Source organism: Eschscholzia californica, unplaced genomic scaffold (genome assembly GCF_041429995.1).
Source record: "Eschscholzia californica isolate CP2 unplaced genomic scaffold, dmEscCali1.0.p SCAF_1, whole genome shotgun sequence".
NCBI classification, from domain to species: Eukaryota; Viridiplantae; Streptophyta; class Magnoliopsida; order Ranunculales; family Papaveraceae; genus Eschscholzia; species Eschscholzia californica.
This window is the reverse complement of record NW_028238198.1, coordinates 3,000,773-3,025,953: the sequence shown is the minus strand read 5'-3', so window position 1 is coordinate 3,025,953 and position 25,181 is coordinate 3,000,773. Positions and strand designations below refer to the sequence as shown.

Here is a 25,181-nt window from a genome sequence, read left to right as displayed (position 1 = left end):
TTCTACAACTGGTTCCTGTGTATTTCTTGGTCCCAATCTCATTATGTGGACATCAAAGACTCAACCAACTGTGGCGAGATCTTCTACAGAGGCTGAATTTCTTGTTGTTTCTCATACTTGTGCCGAGATTCGATGGTTGACAAACTTGCTATTCGAATTGGGGATTACTTCTTCATCAACTCCAGTGATCTATTGTGATAACATCAGCACCACCTATCTCTCTCTAAATCCTATTCTGCACTCGAAAACCAAGCACGCTGCCATTGATTTCTTCTTTGTTCGAGAACAAGTTAAAGCTGGTAATATCAGAGTACACTACCTTCCAGGAGAATCTCAAGTTGCAGACATCTTCACCAAAGGATTGCCATCACCAAGGTTTACTGAGTTGAAGTTCAAGCTCTCACTCGTTAATGGCCGTTCGGCTTGAGGGGGGGTGTTAATGTAAACAAATAGTTAGTTGAGGGTGTCTTTTTTCATATTGTGTTCTGTTAGGGACTTACTAGTAGGTTATGCACTCATGTGGACTCATTTGTAATTTCGCTACTTCTTCTCTATTTAAACAGAGCAGTTGCCCTAATTTGGGCATCTTGTTTTCAGCACTAACACAAGGAACCCATCCAATAGTAGACGACTGCATGAGTAACCTCCCTTGGAGTTCAACAAAATACAAACTAATCAAAATAAGGCTATTTAAGCATTATATTCCAAATCAAATGATTCGATGTCTAATGTGCTTGGCAAATATTTTCGGTTCATTTTTCTTTATGATATTCAACTAGTCCTTGAAAAGAGAACTCTTTTGTACCTCAGACATGACTAGTGATACTACATGAATTGTGGCCATAGCTTCACCTCCATGGCTCCATCTACTGCATGGCTAGTGACACTGTTTATCGTGGTATTCATATAATAATATTAGAGGAACTGATCTCATACGTTTGAAGTGTATATTAAAAAATTTGATATCATAAATACGCAGAACCATTATCTTAAAGATAACGGAAAAAGGGGGCCATGTGGGCCCTTATTTCTCAAATGGCCCCCAACTTTGTGACCAGCTTCCTGCCTGTCTCCCATACTTTAATAAAAATACTGTTAGTATCGTACTTTAGCCTAAATACACAAGTATAGTATCCTATTCTTCGATGACTGTTTTGTTTAGAGGGATTGAGTCATTGGTCCAAAAAGGGGGCCAAAATAAAAATTTCACCCAAAGTTGCCTAAAAATGAAAGGGAGGTCCAATGTGTCAGTTTGGGGGTCAAAATTACGTAAAGGGCCCTTAGAAAATAAAGTATTTACCGTTCATGCCATCGAAAATTACAAAATTGCCATCGAAAATTCTCGGGAAACGATTTTTTTTTCTGAAAATTATTTTATTTACTGGAAATTTGAAATTTTCGGGAAATTATTTTATTTACTGGAAATTACAAAAATTGAAAATTTGGGCGGGAATTTGAAATTTCGTTTGAAAATTTCAAAACTTCGAAAAAAAAAATTTGTGACCGGGAAATTATTTTATTTACTGGAAATTTTTTTCTGTACTAGACACTTTTGCTGGGCGGGAATTTAAAATTTTCAAAAAAATTTCAAAATTTGCCCGGAAATTTAAAATTTTAAAAAAATTTTGAAATTTTGGGCGGGAATTTGAAATTTCGTAAAAAAAATTTGGGCGGGAATTTGAAATTTCGTTTGGAAATTTCAAAACTTCGAAAAAAAAAAATTGAGACCGGGAAATTATTTTATTTACTGGAAATTTTTTTCTGTACTAGACACTTTTGCTGGGCGGGAATTTAAAATTTTCAAAAAAATTTCAAAATTTGCCCGGGAATTTAAAATTTTCAAAAAAAATTGATATTTTGGCCGGGAATTTGAAATTTCGTTTAAAAATTTCGAAAAAAAGATTTCGTTTGAAAATTTCAAAAAAATTTGAAAATTGGAATTTTTTGTGTAAGGGAAATTATTTTATTTACCGGGAAGAGATGGTTTGCTGGGCGGGAATTTGAAATTTCGTTTTCAAATTTTCAAAAAATTTTGAATTTTTCGTATACTGGTAAATTATTTTATTTACCAGACATTTTTTTTTTTCAGGAAAACGTCAGCATGTCCCGTCCAAGGGCAAGAGGGGAATAAAAAAAAAAAATCTGACATTTGAACCTGCAACTAATTTTTGGGCAAGAGTGGATTTTTTTTGGGTTTACCCCCCACTTTTTGGACCCCTGGCTCAAAAATCCTTTTGTTTAAGAGAAAACAAGGCACAAGAAGAATGATCCTAAACAAAAAGAAGAAGAAGAAAAGGAAAAAGTTTGTTGTGCTAGAAGAAAGCTAACAACATAATTAACTACTCAAAAAACCTCAGCCATCCAAATGGACATAGACAGCAATTCTCAAAATTAACTAAACACTGGCTGGTTGTATTATTATTGTCAAAATCAGTTTCTTCATCTAATTCATGGAAGAAATGAAGAGAAAAGAAGAAAGGGGTTTCATTTGATTTCTTTTAGGAAGGAATCGAATTTATGATCTACCCCATGTTCTTAAAATGCATGGAAGAATAAAAGTTCCCATTCCTTTGCTTTGAAGAAGCTGAGATAGTACCCTATATTTCATATATATTTATCTTTTCGATTTTTCGCAATTATTATTAATATTACACTTTTTTTGTTTTTACGAACTTTTCAAGAATCCAACTTTTTTTTTTTTTTCAAGAAATCAGTGTCTGATAAATAAACTCCGAACTAAACCAAATGTAATCTCCTTTGACAGAATTAAGAGTTGTAGAATGATATGAGCTTTTACGAGAAAAGACATGACCATCCTAAAACCATCCCTTGTACGATAATATCCTTAGAACCTTCCATGCCAGTGTAAGTAGAGTGTAAGAAATTGGGTACAACAAGTAAAAGAGAAAAAGAGTTTAACTAGTTTTTCTTTAGGAAAAATAGGAAGAAAGAACCTTTTCTTCATTACTTTGGAGTACATGCCATGATACAAAGATAAATTTTCTCAATCTAAATCATAAAACAAAGAAAAGGCCAAATTCTTCTCAATTTTTCAACACCCAAAGTTTACTTTGACAGAAAGGAAACCCATATATATATATATATATATATAGAGAGAGAGAGAGAGAGAGAGAGAGAGAGAGAGAGAGAGACCTAAGCATCAAGAAAGAAGAGTAAATCCTTTACTTGAACAGACCTTAACATCCAAAGCATATCTAACTTTGCTTGTTAATCACCCAAATTCACCACAACTAATACTAAACCAACCTTCACAAACTTCCCCACACTAGTTTTTTTCTTCTCCTTCAAATAAACAGCCCCATGACATTCTCCATTAAAAAGCTTGAAGAAAACATTCACCAATTACAGAGGAATCAGAAGAAATGGAAACTTTGCTTAAGCAAATGAGGTACTCTTTTCTCCCAACTATAATAACTGAATACGTAATCGATTTACCCCGACTACGCGAGTTGATTTAAAATTCATACCAGCTAACGACACGTTATGATACCTCGGTTCCATCTAGTGGTGCAAATAAATGAACTAGGCATAACCTACACCATAAAAACGGGCGGCCAGACTTGCCTCTCACATAACCGACCGACCTGTTTTATTATATAACATAATGGATGAAGCTTCAGCCTGTTTTCATTGTAATTTTACTGGTAAATTGAAGTTACTAACTATTTTGTTAGGCTGAGATTTTCTGGTTTTGGAGAAGAACCCCAAGGAGGAAGTAACTACCCAAGAGAGAGAAGATTACCACCACAAAAAACACAATCCTTCAAAGGGGGTAAGTTTTGATGAATTCTTGAGTATCATCATAACATATAGATAGCTTTTCAGAATAGATTGAAATGATTTAGTATCTGTTGATGCCTGATGGTTTTTGTTGCAGAGAGGAAGAGCTGGTTTCAGAGACAGTTTTCTGAGAGAATGAGTCAAGATATTGATTCTAATGAAAATATCGAGTTGGCAACTTCGATAGCAGCAGCAGCATTTGCTATCAAATCGCTCGAAGATTCAGGATCGAGAAAAGAAAAGGCTAGTGAGAAACTGGAAAAAGTTTCCACCACCAAGAACAGAAAAGATGATAGGAGGATTTCCTTTGCAGACGATCCTGGTACCGTTTCCAAAAGGAATTCAAACAAGGAGATTAAAGAAGATAGTAAGCCATTTACAGGTAAGTTTCTGCCTGTCAGATAAATCAGTATGAACTATGAAGCTTTTTCTCATTAAGGTTAATAAAATGAAATGAGATTTACCAGGTGATGTATGGAAGGGGAGATCAGAGATTACGCCCGATATTGCAGAACCGAAGATGCCAAAAGAGATTGCTGCTGCTAGAATTCCATCTTTTAAGAAAACTACGACTTTTGGCGATGAGATTGCTGCTCGTAGATCTCCATCTATAAGAAAGACACCAACTTTTTCCGATGCTTACCTGAATGATACGACCTACAAGAAACTCGGAAGTAAAGAAGAAACAAAACCCAGCGGAAATAATGCACTTTCTGGAGGTGCAAAAACACAAGCAGATACTTGGGAAGAAACTGAAATGGAGAAAATAAAGATAAAGTATGTTCTTCTACCAATTTACTAGAAACTCAACCTTAATGATTATGCTATGCTAGTCTCGACTGTACGAACAAACTTGGCTAACACGAGTTTAGCTCAATGAGTGTCTGAAAATGTGCAACCATCTTAAAAATCACATATATTTGCACCATCTTTTGCCAAATTTATATGGGTTTAACACAAATATAGTTCACCATTTTTGCCAAATTTATATGGGTCTGGTGCAAATATAGCATTGCCTAAAGGGTTAATCCTGAAGAAGTTGTACCGAGATTATTTACAAAACATTAATGGCATAATAAGCAACTGTATAAATTCAAAGCTAACTAAGAAATCATATCAATAGCATAAGATCTTAAAAATTCAACTTTGACTAACGAGCAGAATTTTCAGGTATGAGAAAATGAATTCCACAATTAATACGTGGGAGACCGAGAAAAAGACGAAAGCAAGACGTAGAATTGAGAGAAAAGAGGTATGTCAATTTGATTTGGAATCTAATCAAAGTTTAAGAAGTTGATTAATACCAACTCATGGCTTACTTACTGAAATGGCAGGCTGAATTGGAGAAAAGAAGAGCAAGGGCATTGCAAAAGTACCGCATTGAGATATCAAAGATCGATCAGGTTGCTGGAGGAGCTAAATCACTTGCAGATGAAAGGAAAAAAAGTGAAGAGATCAAGACAAAAGAAAAGGCAAAAAAGATTAGAGCAACAGGAGAACTTCCTCCTACATGTTTCTGCTTCTGAGTATCATCAGTTGCGGAGAATATTATTGTGTGAAGAATGGTTTCGTAAGCCTCAAACATCAATTACACCCTAATTCTGCACCTTGAAGATATTCACTATGGCAGGAAGAAACTGTACATTAAAGTCATGTAAACATTGATAGAATTTGGCCTCCCGGGAACCGTTTATATAAGAATTCCAACTATTGATTGTACAAGAAACAGTATTGAGTGATATTTAATTACTACAATGTAGAACTACTATTAAGATACATACAAGTCATAAGATGCACATAAAAATCAGAGTTCACAAAAACACAATACAAATAAGTAGACAGAAGTAATTAATAGCTGGTAATAACTTGACAGATTTTGATCTAGAAAGTAGAAGGCATCACATGGAAAGACTGGAAGCAGCTTACCATAAGCTTGACATCTCCATGTGAAACCCTTAGAATGAAACAATGAAGGTGGATTCCATGATCTGTTAGAGGAAGGTTTGGTTGAGCCCTGCTTCAGGTTCATAACCCAAAATATCAATATCCAACAGCAACAATAATCAATTGCGAACTTACAATAAAGAATGATCTGGAGACAAAAGAAATAGTCACGTCAGATAACTTGGAATGAAGAATAGTTGAGAAAATGTCTGGTAACTTGTACCACGGATATAAAGAAAATTAAGTGGATGTTTTTTATAGTTAGAGAAAAAAAAATTACTGTTCGGACGTTTTGGCCGTTTAAAACTTTTGTCCTTCAAATGGGTAGTTTATATTTCTCCTTTTCTTAGATTAAAGAGGTGCCAATTTTGAAAGTGAGCAATTATAGTTAAGGTTCAAGATAACAATGTTTATACCAAATCGTCACAAAAATCTTTTAAGATCAAATTTTTTCAAGAGAGCCCTTGGTGGGACCAACTTTGAGAAAGTAGAATCCCATCAAACCTAGAGGCTTCTTCCAGTACTTCTGTGTGCTGAAATGGCTAGACATTCAACTGACATCAGAACGACAAAAGTAATGAATCTTGTAGCCGGTATTTCCAAAACCACTACTGCATTCTGGCAGAGGAAACGGGACACAACTTTCTTCTAATAACAAGAAATTTGATATATGATAAAGAGAACAAACCTGAGCATGTTTCCAAACATCACTCAACTTCAGATGTTTCCTCGGAATCAGATAGGGGTAAGAAGGTGCAGGTCCCAAGCATATGTCCATTAAGGCATACATAATACTCGATGCAATCATCATAAGCACCTAACCGTTCACCCAATGTTCGCGGAATCATTTTAGCTTGTAGCATGCTCCATAGCTTAGCTTTGCAAAACGGGCAAATCTCTGTCGGATGGAGCTTGGCATCCCTATCAATTAACAACTTTCTAACCCTTGACATCGAGAATGACTTAAAAACTCCCCGAAAAAATCCTACATCACCCTCTTCCTCCTGATCAAGATGTTCACATGGGTCTGATACATACAACACATCTGTTCTACACTGGGGCAAGAGAAAGCTTTTTCCTGAGGTCCTGGAAAACCGAGTTCTGTTTACGAAGTGCCCAGGGGTTTGAATGCTATTAAAAAGACCACCCTTGGTACACCCAGAGCAGTAAATGAGAAGCTTTCCAGTTGCCTTCCAGTTCCCATCCACACTGTGACTCCCACTAGATTGCATATCAAGCATCATCTTTGGGGCTCGTGTCTTACAAAACTCTTTCCACAGAACTCGTTTAGCAACATCATCAAACCATTTGCAGACACATGACAATGTGGCAATCAACCTCGGATTCCAATTCAGTTGTTGAAATACGAGAAAAAGCACATCTTCACTTAGGTGACCTTTTGTACACTGACAACTTGATGAGTGTATGCACCGGTACTGCTTCACAACTATCATACTTTCTACTGGTTCAACTAAGCTGAACAATAACGCTGAAAGACCGAAAAGTTTTGTTTGACCAAGTGCCCGCTTCAATCTCACGAGACCAATTACTGCTGACGATGTTAGTCAACTTAGGTTCCTCGGTCAAATCGACACCAAAGCTCAGATACCACAACCCTGAAGCGAAAAACCTTGGTTAAATATAACACTTTTGGGACTGTAAATTCAGAAAGCACATTCAAACTGAAAAAGTAATAGCTCTATACATATATATAAAGCAGAACATATAAACCAACAGAAATAACAAACTAGACGCTCCGAGGACACCCAAGTCTACATAAGACCCATAAATGTTAATAGGCTACCAAGTATAGAAGGGTGTCTCTGTGTTCGACCAGCAGCACTTAGTAGAATTAGATAGATATTAGATTTCCAACTCTAGTAACTGACTGCTCAATGCCGCACACTCCTAAGTTCTAAAAAGTTACACAACCTCTACAATGGATATCAGCAGTGAAATCCAAAACTCAAATGGGTACAATTTCACCGAGGCTAATCTTATGTTAGTATTAAAGCTCTTCAAGAAGAACTTAATCATTTACGGGGGGATAAAAAATAACTGTATTAGGGTAAACGACAAATTAAATAAAAGAAAGAACAACAACCTCGTATACAAGTCAAACGATCAATTAGTCAAAATTTATTTTCCTCCTAATCCTAAATTAACCATATAATAAAGTATCTGCCTGTCATTCTGTCCATTGAAGCCCTATTGATACACAATTCATATTAATACCACATTACTTAACATTCCATTCAAATTTTCGTTCACGCTAATACAGATCATTGCCCTTTCCTCTTCAACTAACTAACAACTATAAGATCCAAAATCTATATACTCGAATTACTGAAGTCAATCAACAAATTTTCCTATAAATGTCTCTCCTTTCCTTCACCCCTTTCATTTTCAAGACACCATAGCTTCGAAATGTGTCGATTTCAGTAAACCAAAGAGCCTAAAAGAAATAACTTTAACACATCAAACACTACCCATAGAAATGAATACTTCAATTAACCAAGGGATAATTAAAATAAATCAAATTTCATTAAGAACTTGAATGAATTACTATTACAGAAATTCTTTTTCCACCCCCACTTTTTTACTTAAAACACTTCAATTTAATAAGGATTCCACCAAAATCAATATCCAATCTATAGAAATAACACTTACTAGAACCGATCATTGTTCAAAAGCTCCAATTTTGTTTAGATCTATATTTGATTACTCACCAAAACACTAAGAATTCAAACAAAATATTACAAACCCCTAATCCAAAGTTAAAAATGAACCAATCCAATTCGATCTTCAAAATAAGTTAATAAAGAAAAAGAGAATCGAAAGTTCTTACCAACTCCGAAAACACACTCATTTTGACATCGAAGCCCTAAAATTTGGGATTTGCAGAAAATGAAGAAGTCATCATCATCGACCAAAAATCAGCCCTTGGATGGTCCCCCTTAGAGTAGTTTAAGATTGGGGCATACTCTTTACCTTTGGATGTCATTTTACTCATTTTGTCTTCACCGATCTAAATTTTTAATGGACTAAATTTTTTTCTAGTTAGGATCGTCTCTATCTTAATTTAGATTATGTTTACCCTTTGTTGGCCTTATTATATTTTTGAATTTTCAATGTACTACGAACCCATAATTTTTAAGACGAAATACTAAACTCTTAGAAGTCTAACCAAGGGTGGTTGACTTATACTACGTTTTACATTGTTTGTTTTAAGAAATTAAGAATTTATAGTGGTATCAATTAGATCTGCCTAGATCAAGTTTTTTTTTTTGTTTTGAGTGAAACCTTGCTTTCATTCATAAGTAATAAACATCACTAACATACAAGGTAGATAATTGTTATTTCTCTCCTCAACTTCATGAGAGTTATATAAAAAAAGTTCATAGAACTTACGAATGTAAAGTGCCTCATGAAAGAACAGAAATTGACTCGACACTGACTCAAAGAAAAGACCCTAAAGGCCGACAAAAGATCCTAAAGATTGAGAATGAAAAGACCCTAAAGGTCGACAAAATTATTACAGTAATACTAATAAAAAACGAATCAAGATGTTTCCAAACCCCTTTCTTTGCACGAATCCGTCTTCTATTTATATCTCCTTGTGTTGTAGAAAGACCTTTTACATCTCACCATCGCCACCACAAACCGACACAGACCACAAACCGACACAGACCACCCCTTCATCACAAAATCACCACCTGACCACCACCACCCTTTCCACACAATCACCACCAGTCCACCATATCCACAAAATACCACCACAGACCACCATTACCACCAAGTCGTAACAACCCCAAACCACTATACTCCACCACAATGACCCCCATAAGATGCATAGCCACAACGACAGGAAGATTTGTGAACCGGCGATAAAATCATCTCGCTCAAAACCTTTGTTGGATCTGACGTAATGTTGACCGTGAACTTTGATTGGAGAGAAAGACAAAGAAATAAGACCCATATCAACAGAATGACCGGAAGAAGAGAGTCATCTTGCTCGAAACCCTCGCCGGATCCGGCGAGGATTATGCAGAAAACTATGAAAAGACTGCCTATATCAAGTTACAAGCTAGTTTACGATATCTAGTTAGTTAACGTATCTGAGGTCCGACTGTACTTATTGAACCTATTTACGGGCATGACAGATCTATTTGCCACATTCTTTTACGTACTACTTACTTATAGACGAAGAAGATAGATAACAATGTTCTCCTTTGTTGATGACTAAGTGTAAAAAAGAGACAAAGTAAATGACTCATTCCAAGAGAGATTTACCAGTCGTTCTTTGATTTCTTGCTTTCGGCCAAAGATTCATGGATTGTTCTCGCTTCCCACCACTCATGACCCGTTTATGTCGTAGGTTGGGCCAGACCAATCCGTTGCATTCCTCGAGATAAGATGAGTCAGCCTGACTCCTTGTTATGTATTGTTCAAATCAATCTGGATTGCTTGTCAACAACAAAAAAAAAATCAATCTGGATTGCATGAAAATTATTTTGTATTAAAAAGTATAAAATTTTATTAAAAAAATCGAAATAAAGGGAAGAGAATGGAGCGCAATACCGAGAAATGAATTGAAAATATAAACTTTATCCCTTTACATGTAACAAGTGGGGTTTTATTATCAAACATTGAAATTTCATGGTTGTAAAGTCCAAAAGAACTAAACAAGTATCAAACATAATCTTCTCTACTCAATTACTTGCCACTTTTTTAAACTTCTATATCAAGGACTTAAATGCTTGGTTTCTTCTCACACTTGATCAATCAATAACACTCTTATTCATTAATTGATCATCTCGCTCCCATCTCTTTCGGTCTCATCCAAATGGAGCATGGTAGTAGAAATATTCGTGTATTTTCAACTGTCGCTCTAGTCATTATGTTCCTTCTTCTTACCACGGGTTAGTATTTCCTTTTGTTATAATGGGTCTCAACTTCGTAAACTCGATAGAGTAGAGTAGAGAGGTATAATTGTGCAAACGTGAGAATTGTAAATCGGTTCAACTCTTTTATTGGCCCAAACCGCACACTCTCAATATTCCTTATTCCATATTGTGCTTATGTGGCATGAGATTCAAAATATAGGCGATTCAAATTTTAGATCATTGAGTTATATGTTTAAGATTATTATAATGTTACATATTTACTAATCTTGTATGTAATTGGATATAGGAGAGATGGGGCCAACCATGACCGAAGCGAGAAGAACATGTGAGTCGCAGAGCCACAGATACAAGGGAATCTGTGGAAGGAAGAGCAATTGTGCTAATGTTTGCAAAACCGAAGGATTTCATGGAGGTCATTGCAGAGGTTTCCGTCGCAGATGTTTTTGCACTAAACCATGCATTTGAAGGATGGGTTCAACCTCAGAATTTACACTAGACTCATGGCAATTCTCGGATATGGCTTGTTGATCTACTCAATTAGAGTACTATTACGTTTCTACATTTATGTTTGTTTGTTATTTTGGATGTAAGAAATAAGAAGTCCGTTGCATCTATATGTGCATCTGATATTTGTTGTGGTTGTTCTAATATTTGTTGTTGTTGTAATATTTTTCGTGTTCTCTTATGAATCTGAGGAATAAATTAGTCCATTTTGTGATCGTCATATTTCTTTAGTAACTTTTTCTTGCTTTTCACTTTAAAAGAAGAACTTTTTCTTGCTTTGGTGGGATGGGAATGGGATTATTATGGCCCTATGGGTCATAAGTATGGTCTGGGTTTTGGTCCAAGTTGGCGACCCATATTCTGGCTTATTATTACTGTGGTTTCTGTAAAAGTAACCTGACGCATCTGAGGGTTTTGGCATGGATAGTGATGGGGCAGGATTGATGTCACACAACAATATTTCCCCAAATCGAGACAATAATTTTGGCAGTCAGACATTTTTGTATGTATAGATTGGCACAGACCTCTCACGGGAGAAAATAGTCTACAGGGTCCGCAAATTAAATCCGTGGACAACTCTTTGATAAGTAACAGTCTTCTCATGTGAGAGAGTTGTATGTACAGAAACAGTTTCTTATGTGTAAATTTCACAAAGACGGAGTTGTATTAAAGAGATAACACCCCCATTATTGATATATGTCAGAGTTAAGTTTCAAATTGTTTTGACCTAATTTGTGAGGGTTGACCGGCTGAATGATGACAAAAAAGTTGATTTTGGGTCGTTTTTGAGTCAGATGATTCGATAACGAGTAGTTGGTCCGAGAAAATGATCAACCACTATGGGACTGAGACACGGCCCGGACTATTTAGGCGAGTCAGATGATTCAGATTCAGACGATTAAAAAAACAAAAAACATACACCACTATACTAGGTGTCTAGGTCTATATAAATGACAAGTTAGGTTAGCTTCTTCCTTCGTTACTCAATCATCTCTTGAAGCAAAAAACCATTTTCTCTCCTTTACAACATTCACAACCCATTCTATCTTCATCCAATCAACAAAATGAAGCCAAGTAACAACATCACTATGTTTTCAACCACAACCATTGTATTTATGTTGCTTCTCCTCACCACTATTGGTTCTCATTTCTTCCCTACTCTACTTGATCTCTTAATATGTTGTTTTCTCAAGTTGATGCATCTCCTTTTTATTTACTACTAACTGTGGGTTTTTCTTTTTGGTGATGATTAGAGATGGGAACAACAACAATGGTGGAAGCAAGGACATGTGAGTCACAAAGTCACAAGTTCAAAGGGACATGTATAAGGCAGAGCAACTGTGCTTCTGTTTGTCAAACTGAAGGGTTTCATGGTGGTGTTTGCAGAGGCCTAAGAGGAAGATGCTTCTGCACTAAAACCTGTTTATAATCTACTCACTCAGTCACTTGATTTGGGGTTGAAGCTCAGTTTAGATCTTTTTACTAGTTGTGGTAATGTCTCTGTTTAGTTTCTTCTGTTTACTCGTTTAGCCGACTTTAGCTGGACGGTAACATGTGTTTTTCTCCACTGAAAAGAGCACTGACTGTTTCTTTGTAGTGTAAACCTATGGCGTTTGGGTTTTTAAATAAAAGTTTATATTCTAAATCGTCTGAATCAAATGAATCTAAAATTAACCTGAATCAGTCATTCATACAAGTCAAACATCATGACTCATACAAAGTAATGAAAACAAGCATTCTGAAATCTGACTCGAGTCAAACTTGTAACCTGACAGAGAAAAACAAATGACATTTGAAGAAGATCAATAAATATTTGTTATGCCAAGATATGATACAAATGACATGAACCAATTATGTTTGATAAACATCTATTATCGATCTATCCAACAATTAGACAAGTATGCCAACAACAAATATAATCATAACACAAGTAAATTCTTCCACAATCAACCCAAATATATACCAAGCTTCCATTTCTGCAGCTTCACAAGCTTGTACACCACTTCGGACGGCTTTTTCCCCGAATAAATTTGTACAAAGCCAGTCTATGGTAGAAGAAAACCGAAAAACAATCTAACTTTTGAAATTCAGCCAGAACTAGTACTAACAGAAGGTTTAATGTCATGGAGAGAAATAACAGTTTCAAAAGCACCCACCAAAGCCTTTACCTTACTCTTCCTAGTCCCGACAAGCTTACTCGCCGTCTCTTCTATCACGTTATTTATGACAATTTTTTCATCTTTCTCCTGCACACCTTGGCGTCTAAGAACAACCTTTTCTGATTCCGGTTTAGTACCATTGCCATTATCTACTTCTCTTCTCATTCTATATCTTTTCGTACTTGATTCACCCTTCCCGTTTTGGTTGTCGCGTATACCTTTTCCACGCTTGAACCTGAGTTTCCTTGCCACATTGCTCACAACTTCAAGATTAACCATCTTTCCTTTTCTATAGTTTTTCGTCCCACCAAAGTCTTTATCTCCAGAGTTAACTAGAAGAGCCGTCTTTCTCCGGTGCTTGGGTTTCGTTGCTTTTCCATCTTCAACTTCCTTGTGTTCGGAGATGGATTCATTTGCCTTACTAAGGATAGATTCATAATACCCTTGTTCTTCCTCATCTATACATATAGATTGAGAAGATTGTGGTGATGAAGATATTGATGATAACAATCCTTCTGTAGATCGACTAGATTGATTTCCATCTACACAAATTGTCGATAAAGTTTTCTCAAGTTTCGGCATAATGACGTACAAGGTTTTCTCCCTCGTTTTCTCAGCATTGGGTCGCTTTGCCTCAACTTTCCCAACTTCGGTTTGATACTTCGAAGTAGCTATAGGTTTGACACCATTAGAGTTTCTTACTTTTAAGGCATCAACTCTGTTGGGCAAATACTTGGGAGAGGAAGAATTCATTGGGAAAGATGATGTTGTTCTCACCATCTTCGGCTTTAAAGAGACTACGGGTTGAACAACTCTTTTCTCCGAAGGTGACGAAACCTTGGTAGGAGAAATTGCAGGTCTTGGACTAGCACCTACTTTCTTGGTCGGTGATGAAATTTTTGTCGAAGAACTTCCAAGTTCTCCAATAACATTGATTTTCTTGATGACTTTGGGTGATGAAACATCTCGGTTTAGAATTTTGGTTTCCCGCTTGATGGTTTTCGGTTTATCGTGTGCCAGAGTTGGGGTTTTAGGCTCAGGCGAAGGCTTTGCCTTCAAAGCGGATAATTGCTTCTTTCTCTCCTCTAGAGTTGGCATCTTCGTGGGACTTTGAACTCCAAATGCTGCTAGTTTTGCTGACTTTTTCAGTATCGAATGTCTTCCATTTGTTTCATAAGCATTTTCCCATCCGTATTTGCACAAATCATGGCAGGAACCAATAGATGCTCTGTGATAAATCGGAACGGTTCTTTCTTTACCGTTTGAAATACTAGCTCGTCCAGTCGAATTCCTTCTTGTGTGACCAACCTTCAATTTCGTTATCTCAGAGTTCACGGGTGATTTCGGGGTAGCTGGACTTGCTGGGGTCAATGGTAGCTCAATAATCTCTCCAGACATAGACATTGATGTAAAATTGAACGGAAAACAGACGAACTTGAATCCTGCAAGCAAGAAAAAGGAAAATTTAACATACAAGCTACGCGTTCGTTTTTGTTTTATTGTCTGAAACTGATTCATCTGAATATGAAAAATGTACGAAAATCAAACCAAATTGGTCATCTATAAGAGTCAGACAACACGAGTCAAATAAAAACAAATACTTTGAAATCTGATTCGTCATTCGAGTTAATTGACATGAGTCAGATTTCAAATCTGACTTGAAGAAAAAAAAAAACAATGCAGTTGAGATTGTTATATGAAAAAAGAATGAAACAGAAACAAATGAAAATGAAACAACTTTGATGATGGTTTTGTTCGATTCTTCGAGCTCGAAATACGTTAGAAATATCATATACTAGGGTTTATAAATTCAAACTCATTAACACAAAATATACAAAAAATTGTATAGTCTCTTCTCTTTGAAACGAATCAAATCAAAATTTTTATACAAAAAGTTTCCTTTTTTTTCTTCCTTCTTTGAAATGAATCTAAACACCCCAGAGTTTCAATCAATCCAATAAAAAAACCCTAATTTTCTGCAACCCATTATAACCAGAAGACAAAAAAATGCAAACCCATATCGACATTTAAACAAAAACAACTTCTAATAACAGGGAAAGATCATACCTTTTTTATAGTATCTTCCACTGAATATGAAGAAAACAGAGAAGCCCTAGTTAGGGTTACGTTTAGAATTCAAGAAAACAACAATGAAGTAAGCTTTAAAGATCAAAAGCAATTCACCCAATGGCTGTGAAATATAGAGAGAGAAAGATGAGTGTCCTAAACCGTGTCGGCGTGTCCTATTGAAAACAGAGGGATTTTGTGAAAGGACTTATTCAAAGAACCAGAATTTCACACTCTGTCATTTCTTTTTCCCATTTGAGTTAAATTTTGAATTTTATTGATATTTTTAGGTATTTTACAGATAAAAATGAGGTGTTTTTAGCACTAATCAAACTACTAAATCCTTAATTTAGACTTTAATTACTCAACTCAAAGTTAGTTATTAACAATCAAGAATGTTCTTTTATTCTTAATTTATCCATTTTTTGTCAATCTAGCGATTTAATTAGCGTGTTTTCAGTTAAGTCCGTAGTTGGAAGTTTTCGGTCAAGATAGATGTTATAACTCGTAGTTAGAGATATTCCATGGAGCTATTGAATATTTGGAGAGGGACTATTATAAGTAGGTTATTCTCAAAGGGAAAGTAGGACAGGGCTTCTAACTATATATTACTAATGAAATATTATTACAATTTCCAAATAAAACCCCAAAAAGTATCATGTTTCTTCCCGGTCACGAAAATCATTTTATTGTTTCTTACTAAACTCTTAGCTCTCTTGTACTACTAGTTCACGGTTGTCGTTTTCACGGGATTTCGACCCATCAGTTCATGGATTGTACATCTCTTTCCAACTTATTAGTTCATCAATTGTGCATCTCTTTCATGACTTCCGAAGAACTACATTCCCCTTGGTGTTTCCATAAAAGGCGTTTGAATGTTTCTACACTCAATCCGTGGACTAATAAAACCATGGACCGGAAAGAAAGAAAGTCAAGAAAGAAAAGATTAACACAAAACAATAGGCACTTAAATATGTACTTAGTCGATCATGTATATCCCAATATACAATAACAAGAACTCACAATGTATATAAAAATAATAAAACTCTTTCTTTGTATTTTGTTTAACTCTTTCTTGCAACAACTTTTTACACACAAACAACTTTATAGCCTTAACTTTGCCGGTACCGAGGGAGTTTCTTTTTCAATCCATAACCAACCGGACCTCTGAACAAATTTTTAGAATGTAGTAAAAAAGATGTCACATCAGCTTTTAAAACAAACGCTCTGAGTCATACTCAAAAGTAAAGAAGAATTTTTCTATAAATACAGACAGATCGATCAAAGAAGTGTCTCAGGTGAAGATTTCTCCTACCAACCAATCCAAATTAGGGTAAGCAAAACAGAGTATTAGATAGGCAGGAAGTGCAAGAAGAAGTGTAACAAGTACATAAAAGAATAAGATGACAATACATGGAATAGCATATAGGGTAATCACAAGAAATATCACTATCAAAGGTAACTTTGAAGTTAAGTTCAAAAAGAATGTCAAAGTTTTGCTCAAGGAAGAATAAATCCTTTCCATTATGAGATATCTAACTTGATGATCATTGGTGTTAGAGGTGACTTGATTTTTGCTAATAAAGGAAGAATGATGAGAATCTAAGTGAACTTTTTTTCCATTAAAGCTCTCGATTATCCAAAGGAGGAAGAAGTTTTTACGCGGAAATTTGAGGTTCTTCTTATAAGCCAAACGAAACGATAACATATAACACCAAGGGCAAGAAATGAAGAGTGGGAGTTGAATTGGTAAACAAGGCAAATTGATGAAACCCCATTGAAGTGATAAGATACAATTCTTGCAAAGAGTATGACCACACCATAGAACATAAGGAACATTTTCGACGGTATTAAACGACTCAAAACATATAGGACATTCTAGTCCTTTCTCCCTCTCAGTTTCCAAGCAAATTTCTTCATAATCTTCGGAGCATGTTTTGCTATGTTGTGAAAAGTTGTTTTCCTCTTCACTAGTTCTAGCTTCTATGACATTTGAAGTGAAACTCCACATGGAAAAAACCTAAGAAGAGTGATCTTAGTCTTGGGTAAGTCTTGTTACTTGGAAAACTATCCAGGAAGTTTGTTCTTCACCAGTCAAATCTGAAAAGAAATATTTGGTAACAGTGAGGAATGTACATCAAGAAGAGTTTTAGATGATGGTGGTGTTGTTTTAGGGTTTGAGTCTATAACTCGTCTGGGTTTGATTTGTCTGACTGGTTGAGTCTTACTTTTTTTTAATCAGGGAACAATAGTCATTTTAGGTTATTTCAGACAACGGACACCTAGTTTAGATTTGTTTTTTTTATCAATCTCAAGATGGACCCAAATTCAACTTGCGTGTTTCATTGGGAGGAGTTAGATGTAAGAGTCAAATAACAAACATTTATGATATTTAAGTTGAGTCAATTTAGATCTTGAGTCGGACTTCATATATGAAACTGAAAAAATACAAACACCATTAAGGACTTGGTGAAATAACACTAAATTCATACCAAATATTTGAAATTTTGAAACAAGTTTCTACTAATTGGATAAGAATTCGAATAGAATTTCAGATTTTCAACTATTCAATGTTAGACCCAATAGAAACTTGTATGATTGAGTTTTGAAGATTGTGAAGACAAGTCCTTCAAGTAAACTCTTGTAGAAAACAAGTAGCATATTGAAATCAGTTCAAGTTTGGATCAAGTTGTCATTAACAATAAGAAAAAAACTAGTACATGACAATAACTTGTCATAATAATCATAAACTTTACTTAAACAGAAAATTACCACTTCTTTTGTCTTCATACGAAACAATTTCAAAACCCAAAAACCTGATAATATGAAACAGAAAAGAAAACAAATGCAACACCACATTTAAGATCATAATAACCTAAGATTCAAACAAGGGAAATTGATCTAAATAATTTGTACAATGGCATCAATATATGTTAGGAAAAGTTACAAACTTGAATAGAGTAAATCTTACCACACCAACAAAAGGGGGAGAATGACGAATTTGATGATTTATTTAGCGAGCGAGAAATCTACTAAAAATGAAGAACTCAATAAAAACCAAGTGAAAGCAATCTTTTTCCTTACCTTGAATTTTTCTTTTGCGAGAAGCTTGTGGGTTTTAATGATTAGAACAATGTGGCCTCATTTTCAACTTAAATATAAAAATGACCACGTTTTCCAACTTATAGATATAGAATGGCCTAATTCTAATTACATTTCCTATTTTACCCCTATTATACTCTAATCAATTTGATGAATTGAGGAATTCGAATTGGAAAATAAAGCTAAAGATATTCATGAAGATTTCCTCTTTGATTCGATGAAATTTGTGAAGGGAGGAGGAGTATAACTTATTAGACTTTAGGATAACTGCCATCATATTTCTAAGGGTAATCTTGTCAATTTCATTACATTTTACCAGTTTAAGATTATTAACCTAACGGTTAAATTTAAAATATAATTTAATTATGATTAGAAACTTGGGTTTCTTTAGTTTTGTATCATCTTGCCACCTTGAGAGATTGGAAAAATAACTTAGTAATCAGTTCTTAGTCTTTTATCCATTTACACAAATTAGTGCTAATCAAGTAAGAAAGAAGGGCACATCTGGAAATACGAAAGCTGACATTCTAATTTTTTATTTCATATTGTATATTTTCTTGAATTCGTCGTACTTTGAATTTTTATCATCGACAAAATCCGAGGTTTTATTTGTATATTATAGACGTGGATCGCCCACAATTTTCGTTCCATTAACCATTTTGCATAAATTTGTCATATAATAAAAGACTTGCTAAACAAAGTCTTTGAAACAGAATTTAAAATTTTACAAATATTAAATTACACCAACTGGTCAATTCAAATAAGTAAAAAAGAATTATACAGGAATTTAGGATTATACGAGAACAATAGATATCACACTTTGTATGTCAAATAGCTTAGATAAAACAGCAATCTCTTGTTCCCGTTACTTCAGTGTTACAAATGCTATGACACGTTTCAAATGCCGGACTCGTTTCTTTTCTTTAAGATTAAAACAAGTACGGCCTCTTTGGTTAAAGGGTGTCGAAGGGTTAACTTAGAATCGTTTTTAGTTCTTTTTGGCGGACATCTTCGTTTCTTTTTTAAATTTTGAAAGCCTATTTTATCCATATTCAATGTTACAGGATGTTAAGTATATTCTACACAAAACTTCTAAAATCAAATTTCGTCATTTTCAAGATGAGTTGTCGGGTTTGCAAACTACAAAATGAAGAATACTTTACAAATCAAAAATATATCATGCAATTCCACAGTTTTATAATTTTGATTTTTATATTTTATTATAGAGTTATTTTCTTTTTTTGCCCCCTACTTTGTGACCAACTTCTTTTTTGGCCCCTTATTTTTCATAAATTTAAATTTGACCCCCTTTTTTTAAGGTAAATGTCGTAACTACCCTTTCTATAGATATATTTTCAAAATAAAATTAATTAGAAAATATATCTCTCCACCTCACCTCTCTCTTCTTCGACGAAGGTCGCCAGACAGAAAATTTTCCGGCCCCACCTTCAAACGAAAAAAAAATTCTCTCTTATTTCTTCTCTCCCTACTCTCTCTAAACACCGCGACGAATCCCCTTCACCGGAGCTTTAGAGAGAGAGAGAAGAGAGGAATTCTTGTTTTTTTCTTAAGTTTGAAAGTCGCCGACTGAAATTTTTTTCGATCGACAACCTTTGTCGGAGAAGAGAGAGGTGGAGAGAAATAAGTGAGGTGGGGAGAGAGGTGAGGTGGAAGTGAGGCGGAGAGTGATTTTTTGTAATTAAGTTTATTTTGAAAATATATTTATAGGAAGGGTAGTTATGACATTTACATTATGACAAAATTTGAATTTATAAACCAAAGGGTAAAAAATGAAGCTGGTCACAAAATAGGGACCAAAAGAGAAAATAACTCATAATATTAACTGTGTTGAAGTTTAATGCATTTATACTTCAACAGAAGAAGAAGAAGAAGAAAGAAAAAAGAAAGTAGTATATTTTGCAAAAAGGTCATACATAAGTATCGGGTTTTGCGAAAGGGGCATGACCTTTTATATTTTTGCAAAGGGGTCGTGGACTAGTGTTGACCAGTTAAGTTCTAACACCGTTAAATTTTAATACCGTTAATCTAATCCCATTACTCAAAAATATATCGTTACATTTAAGAAATTTATACGATTTTGACTCCAAATTCGCAAAGGTGAAAAGTTAAGACACCCACCTCGAAAAGTATTAGTATTTTTCTAGATTTTTATAGTATTACACATTTACATAATGAATTTCATAATCTAACACATAATAAAAATGATATAATCAAAATATATTTATGCGGAATATAAAAAAGGAATCAAAATTTCAACTCCAACATAAACATGAGAGAAAAAACCTAAATGCACATGAATATAAACCTAAACTTTACTCGGTCTACTCAACTTAAAGAGTTAGAAAGTAAAAAGAATTTAAGAAGTGTGATGAGGATTCGTAAAAAAAATGAATTTAAAAGAAAAAAGATCAGAAAGCTGACAAAAAAAAAACCCTAAGCTCTTCTCTTGTCGGCACAATCTCTTTGTAAAACTCAATTAACAACACCTCTTTCAATTTCTGATGAAAATCGAAAGTGGAAGAAAGTAAAAAGGAAGAAGATGAATGATGTTAACTATTCATGTAAGGTAAATCCAACATTTCTTTAACGGTCAATGCTAGTCCACGGCCCCTTCGTAAAATAACAAATAATCATGCCCCTTTCGCAAAATCCGGTACTTACCTACGCTCCTTTCGCAAAATAGCCCAAAAAAAAAAAAAAAAAAAAATCGTTGCATCATAATATGTGTCACTAAAGACACTCTCCAACCCTGAATCTATCTAGAGTAATCTACTTTATTTGTACTCTTGATAACACAAATCAACATATGTTAGGCTTGCATGCACACCAAGTATGGATGTTGTAACCTCTTAGTTTATGAAGTAGGGTACAATTTGTCATGATCTCTTTTTTTTTTTTCTTATTGTCAAGGTACACTTCCATTATTTTTTTAGTGGAAACAAATCTTATAGAATCAACAGAAGTCAAAATGGACAATGGATAGTTTGGAGTAAAAAATACTTAATTTTAGGATTGACCCAAATAATTGAGGGACTTGCATTTAAAACAAAAATAAGATAGGTAAACTGTCAAATCAACCCATTAAATATGTTCAATCCTGACTCTGTCTAGGGCAGATTATTACAATAGGACCAAACAAATTGACTTGTTTTCACACACAAAAAAAGGTAATATCTTTATAATTCAATCTTAGTCGACATCCTTTTAAAGAACAGCAATAGCAACAAATACAATTTTGAAACATTATAACAATAACATATAGGTTGTCTATACCATTACAAAATAAAGGTAATATTTCAGTATTCAATATCGCTCTATACACAGAATCAAGAAATGGCAATACACAAGACCGATGATTTCAAAGTGTCACCTTCTTTGGCTCTGAAGAAGTTTCTTAGTGACTCACACTGAGATATTGAGAAATGGCAATCAACCAGATCTTAACAGTTTTTAAACAAAGACATCACTAATGAGGCCATGAGGGTTTAAAGATCTAATCATACTGAGATATTATATTCACAGGGTGTTTTTATAAAACTAGACAGATCGAACAAGCATATCAAGTGATGATTTCTCTTACAAGCCAATCCAAACTAGGGTAAGCAAAACATAGTATGAGAAAAGACGGCAATGCAAACAGTATTGTGACGAGTAGGTACAAGAGTAAGATGGCAGCACAAGCAGGAACTGCGTATAGGATAATCAAAAGGAATATCACTACCAAAGGGAACTTCGATGTTAAGTTCAAAAAGTATACCAGTGATTTCCGCAGGGAAGAATGAATGTTTTCCATAGTTAGGTAGCTAGTGGTCGTGCTCATATGATGATCCGGGTCTTGCGTTTGAAGTTCTGGGTGATTCGTGTTAGGGATCCTCCGGGAGTTGAGTTGGTTTCCGAGGAATAAACTTCTGTTTGAAGGCCAGAGTGGTTGAGTGTTGCCAGTAGAAGAAGAATGAGAATGGGATTGCACTCTATCACCATTCAAGCTCTCTATCATCCAAAGGAGGAAGAAATTCTTGCTCGGGAATTTCAGATTCCCCTTGTAGACGAATCGGAAGGATAGTACATGGCACCATGGGCAGGAAATGAAAAGCGGGAGCTGGACAGGTAGACTGGGAAATTTGACGACAGCCCATTGAAGTGCTAAGATACAGTTCTTGCAGAGAGTGTGGCCACACCATAAAACATAGGGCACATTCTCGACGATATTAAAAGATTCAAAACATATAGGGCATTCTAGTCCTTCCTCTCTGTTAGTGTTTGAAGTAACATCATCATCGTCAGAGCAATCCGAACAATCCTGACTGTGCTTCGGCGAGTTGTTTCTCTGTCTACTAGCTCCAGATATGGCATTTGAAGTGAAATTCCACATTGTAACACTGGATAAAGACTGTTTATAGCATAAATACTAGTAGATTGAGCTGTCTAGATGGCAGTAGTTTTAACCTTGATGGAGCATTATTACTTGCTGAAAAGAAATGAGAAAATAAGGAATTGTACAGCAAGATTCAAGAAAAAGCATCAGCCATGATCAGACAGCTTAAAGGAGTAAAATGAATAAGAACCTTAAATATGGGTTTATCGGTACAAATACCAAAAGCATATCTCCCAAGTCCTAACAACAAATACATGAGAACGGTGTGGGTGAGAGATCTTGAGCCTTCTTGCCCCCAGTGGTCGTGGGCCTCTCTCACCCCAAAAGCTAGCTCAAGAGATGAGACTTTCATTCACAGTTACAAACTGACTACAACTCCCACAATGTGGGACTAACTTCGACAAAAAACGTATGATCTCGAGAGACAGAATGAACTATCCACATGTTTGGAAAAATATTGCTGTTTTGAGTTAATGTGTATGTAGTTGTACTCACTCTTAAACCGATTTTCGAACAAGAAACATACAAAAAATTGAAAAATGTCAACTACACAAATTTCCCACATAATCAGTGAGAAGAATGACCAACAAGTTGTTTACAATCTATCTATCTATCCACCTTAAGTCATCAAATTAAAATTGAACATAAAAAACGATAAATCGGTAAAGAAAGAAAATCGATAGAACACCAAATCAAAATCATAAACCCTAAAATTTATAAGAAATGGGGACATTTATTAAACTAATAATCATAAGGGCATCAATTTTATCAGAAAAAAAAAATTTACAAATTTTTAGGTCTATGAGAAGAACTGCGAATTAAAGAGTAGAATCAGTGAAGGGATCTAACCGTACCAAAGAGGAATTTGATGATTTGTTTAAAGAACGAGCGATCTATTGAACGGAAAAAGGGATTTGGGAAGGAATCAATAGAGAAAAAGTGGAAACCCCAAACCCCTCTTTTTTTTTCTCTCTCTCTCTCTCAGAAAAGAAAAGAAAATAGATGAAGTTCGCGTTGGTCATTAAAAGAGGTATGGATTTTGGCGGTTTTGGCCATTCTGGCCCATTAATAACTAGTACATTTTTTTTTTTGGAAGACGGACTGCGATCTCCGTAATCGTGGTAATTGACATTTGATACATTATAGACGTGATAAGTTCAATAACCGCCACTCGAACACTAATAAGACCGGACCTATACCCCAACAATAACAATGACCTGAAACCCAACAACATTATTTATACCCTAATAATCCCAATTCAAATAATCAAAGATTCCACCTTCTCTAAGATTGCTTTCTGGAGTATATGTCAACACCTTGGAACCACTTGGGCTACCAACTGACAATAACTAGTACATTTTATGGACACAAAAATCATAAATATTTTAAAAGATAATAATAATAGTTTTGATAAAAAAAATTTAAACCAAGCCAAACAATATTTGTTTTGATATTTTCTTTGGCATGTTGCTTTAGGGAACAAGAATATCAGAAACAAAAAATATTTGGGTGGGAATATCATATCCTTTTTCCGATATTTACCGTCTTCTGACTTTGCTTTCATCTCTTCTCACTACCGCCACCACTCATGTGTTGTCTCTCTCTATGTTACGACGAAAAGGATACGGTCACTTGTTGGAACCTTTTGTTTAGAAAAATTAAACAACTTTCTTCTGAAGAATCAGACGAGGATTTATTTGAAGGGGCATTCCCTTCGCCAGGACAATTAACAAAGAAGAGAGTAAAGAGAGTAGTGGTGGTAACGAATATGGTAGTTTGAATGGCATATTGCCTAGTCCTAGGCATGACGTGGCAGAGAGAGGTGATGAGATGAAGAAGACAGAAAAAAAATTGATAAAGTAGGGGGCCATTTCTGAACTATCAATGAAACTTTCAACTAAAAAAAAAGTGGGTGCTTTATCCGGCGTACTAAGTTTTGGGTGGAAATACATTTTTTTGAAACACTTTGTTTCCTTCAAACACTTCAGCCTTCAACTTCTTCCCCAACCAAAATCTGGGCGACTCCCACTAGTTCGTCTCTTTTTCTCTATCTATCTTTTTTCTCCCCTCTCTCTCTCTCTCTCTCTCTCTTGTTCGTGATTTATAAGTTCCGGCGAAGGGCCTCTCTCCTTCGACGAAATTTTTAAAGAAAAAAAGAGAGAAGCAAGAAGAGGGATGGAGAGAGAGAGAGAGAGAAAGAGGAGAGAGAGTTGTTGTCGGCCAGCGACTCTCTGTCGGCAACAAAGGAGGGTGTGTTATGATAAATTTCTTTTGTTTTTCACCCTTTAAAATTTTGCACCC

General features: G+C 35.1%; 5 protein-coding genes, 1 long non-coding RNA gene and 1 pseudogene across 11 annotated transcripts; 3 read left to right on the top strand and 4 right to left on the bottom strand.

Moving 5' to 3' along the window:
* Positions 1 to 3,128: 3,128 nt before the first annotated feature.
* On the top strand, positions 3,129 to 5,527 carry LOC147563245 (uncharacterized). Its single transcript, XM_086635748.1, has 6 exons — positions 3,129 to 3,409; positions 3,696 to 3,793; positions 3,899 to 4,183; positions 4,269 to 4,578; positions 4,972 to 5,053; positions 5,136 to 5,527. Exons 1-6 carry the CDS (start codon positions 3,384 to 3,386, stop codon positions 5,325 to 5,327), a joined length of 993 nt encoding a protein of 330 aa, XP_086491874.1. The 5' UTR covers positions 3,129 to 3,383; the 3' UTR covers positions 5,328 to 5,527.
* LOC147563244 (EID1-like F-box protein 2 pseudogene) lies at positions 5,084 to 8,829 on the bottom strand (annotated as a pseudogene). Of its 4 annotated transcripts, XR_015223556.1 has the most exons (4): positions 8,594 to 8,829; positions 6,434 to 7,361; positions 5,312 to 5,893; positions 5,084 to 5,225 (listed from the first exon to the last, which is right to left on the bottom strand). The product of XR_015223556.1 is annotated as an EID1-like F-box protein 2 pseudogene, transcript variant X3 (transcript). The 4 variants fall into 4 exon arrangements; XR_015223557.1 differs by lacking the exon at positions 5,084 to 5,225 and having other exon boundaries at positions 5,463 to 5,893; positions 8,416 to 8,683; XR_015223554.1 differs by lacking the exons at positions 5,084 to 5,225; positions 8,594 to 8,829 and having other exon boundaries at positions 5,463 to 5,893; positions 6,434 to 7,334.
* A 1,678-nt stretch (positions 8,830 to 10,507) lies between these two features.
* LOC147563243 (defensin Ec-AMP-D1-like) lies at positions 10,508 to 11,376 on the top strand. The gene is made up of 2 exons (XM_086664711.1): positions 10,508 to 10,667; positions 10,939 to 11,376. Exons 1-2 carry the CDS (start codon positions 10,592 to 10,594, stop codon positions 11,115 to 11,117), a joined length of 255 nt encoding a protein of 84 aa, XP_086520837.1. The 5' UTR covers positions 10,508 to 10,591; the 3' UTR covers positions 11,118 to 11,376.
* A 1,430-nt stretch (positions 11,377 to 12,806) lies between these two features.
* Positions 12,807 to 15,605, bottom strand: LOC147563242 (uncharacterized). The gene is made up of 2 exons (XM_086635818.1): positions 15,383 to 15,605; positions 12,807 to 14,757 (listed from the first exon to the last, which is right to left on the bottom strand). The coding sequence occupies exon 2, from the start codon at positions 14,717 to 14,719 to the stop codon at positions 13,244 to 13,246; it is 1,476 nt and encodes a 491-aa protein (XP_086491944.1). The 5' UTR covers positions 14,720 to 14,757; positions 15,383 to 15,605; the 3' UTR covers positions 12,807 to 13,243.
* Positions 15,606 to 16,497: 892 nt separating this feature from the next.
* On the bottom strand, positions 16,498 to 17,431 carry LOC147563241 (uncharacterized). The gene has a single exon (XM_086664710.1). It carries the CDS (start codon positions 17,391 to 17,393, stop codon positions 16,677 to 16,679), a length of 717 nt encoding a protein of 238 aa, XP_086520836.1. The 5' UTR covers positions 17,394 to 17,431; the 3' UTR covers positions 16,498 to 16,676.
* Positions 17,432 to 21,393: 3,962 nt separating this feature from the next.
* LOC147563240 (uncharacterized) lies at positions 21,394 to 23,859 on the top strand. The gene is made up of 2 exons (XR_015223563.1): positions 21,394 to 23,001; positions 23,716 to 23,859. It is a non-coding gene; the product is annotated as an uncharacterized LOC147563240 (long non-coding RNA).
* Positions 21,726 to 23,870, bottom strand: LOC147563239 (uncharacterized). Of its 2 annotated transcripts, none has more exons than XM_086635807.1 (2): positions 23,735 to 23,870; positions 21,726 to 22,973 (listed from the first exon to the last, which is right to left on the bottom strand). In XM_086635807.1, exon 2 carries the CDS (start codon positions 22,875 to 22,877, stop codon positions 22,065 to 22,067), a length of 813 nt encoding a protein of 270 aa, XP_086491933.1. In that variant the 5' UTR covers positions 22,878 to 22,973; positions 23,735 to 23,870; the 3' UTR covers positions 21,726 to 22,064. The 2 variants fall into 2 exon arrangements, with proteins under 2 accessions (XP_086491933.1, XP_086491936.1); XM_086635810.1 differs by having other exon boundaries at positions 23,730 to 23,833.
* Positions 23,871 to 25,181: the final 1,311 nt, after the last annotated feature.

Coding starts and splice junctions, on each gene's coding strand:
- LOC147563239 (XM_086635807.1), bottom strand. CDS start 22,877: ATGTGGAATTTCACTTCAAATGCCATATCTGGAGCTAGTAGACAGAGA.
- LOC147563242 (XM_086635818.1), bottom strand. CDS start 14,719: ATGTCTATGTCTGGAGAGATTATTGAGCTACCATTGACCCCAGCAAGT.
- LOC147563241 (XM_086664710.1), bottom strand. CDS start 17,393: ATGTGGAGTTTCACTTCAAATGTCATAGAAGCTAGAACTAGTGAAGAG.
- LOC147563245 (XM_086635748.1), top strand. CDS start 3,384: ATGGAAACTTTGCTTAAGCAAATGAG. Junction 3,410..3,695: donor ACTTTGCTTAAGCAAATGAG/GTACTCTTTTCT, acceptor CTATTTTGTTAG/GCTGAGATTTTCTGGTTTTG. Junction 5,054..5,135: donor GTAGAATTGAGAGAAAAGAG/GTATGTCAATTT, acceptor CTGAAATGGCAG/GCTGAATTGGAGAAAAGAAG.
- LOC147563243 (XM_086664711.1), top strand. CDS start 10,592: ATGGAGCATGGTAGTAGAAATATTCGTGTATTTTCAACTGTCGCTCTA. Junction 10,668..10,938: donor GTTCCTTCTTCTTACCACGG/GTTAGTATTTCC, acceptor AATTGGATATAG/GAGAGATGGGGCCAACCATG.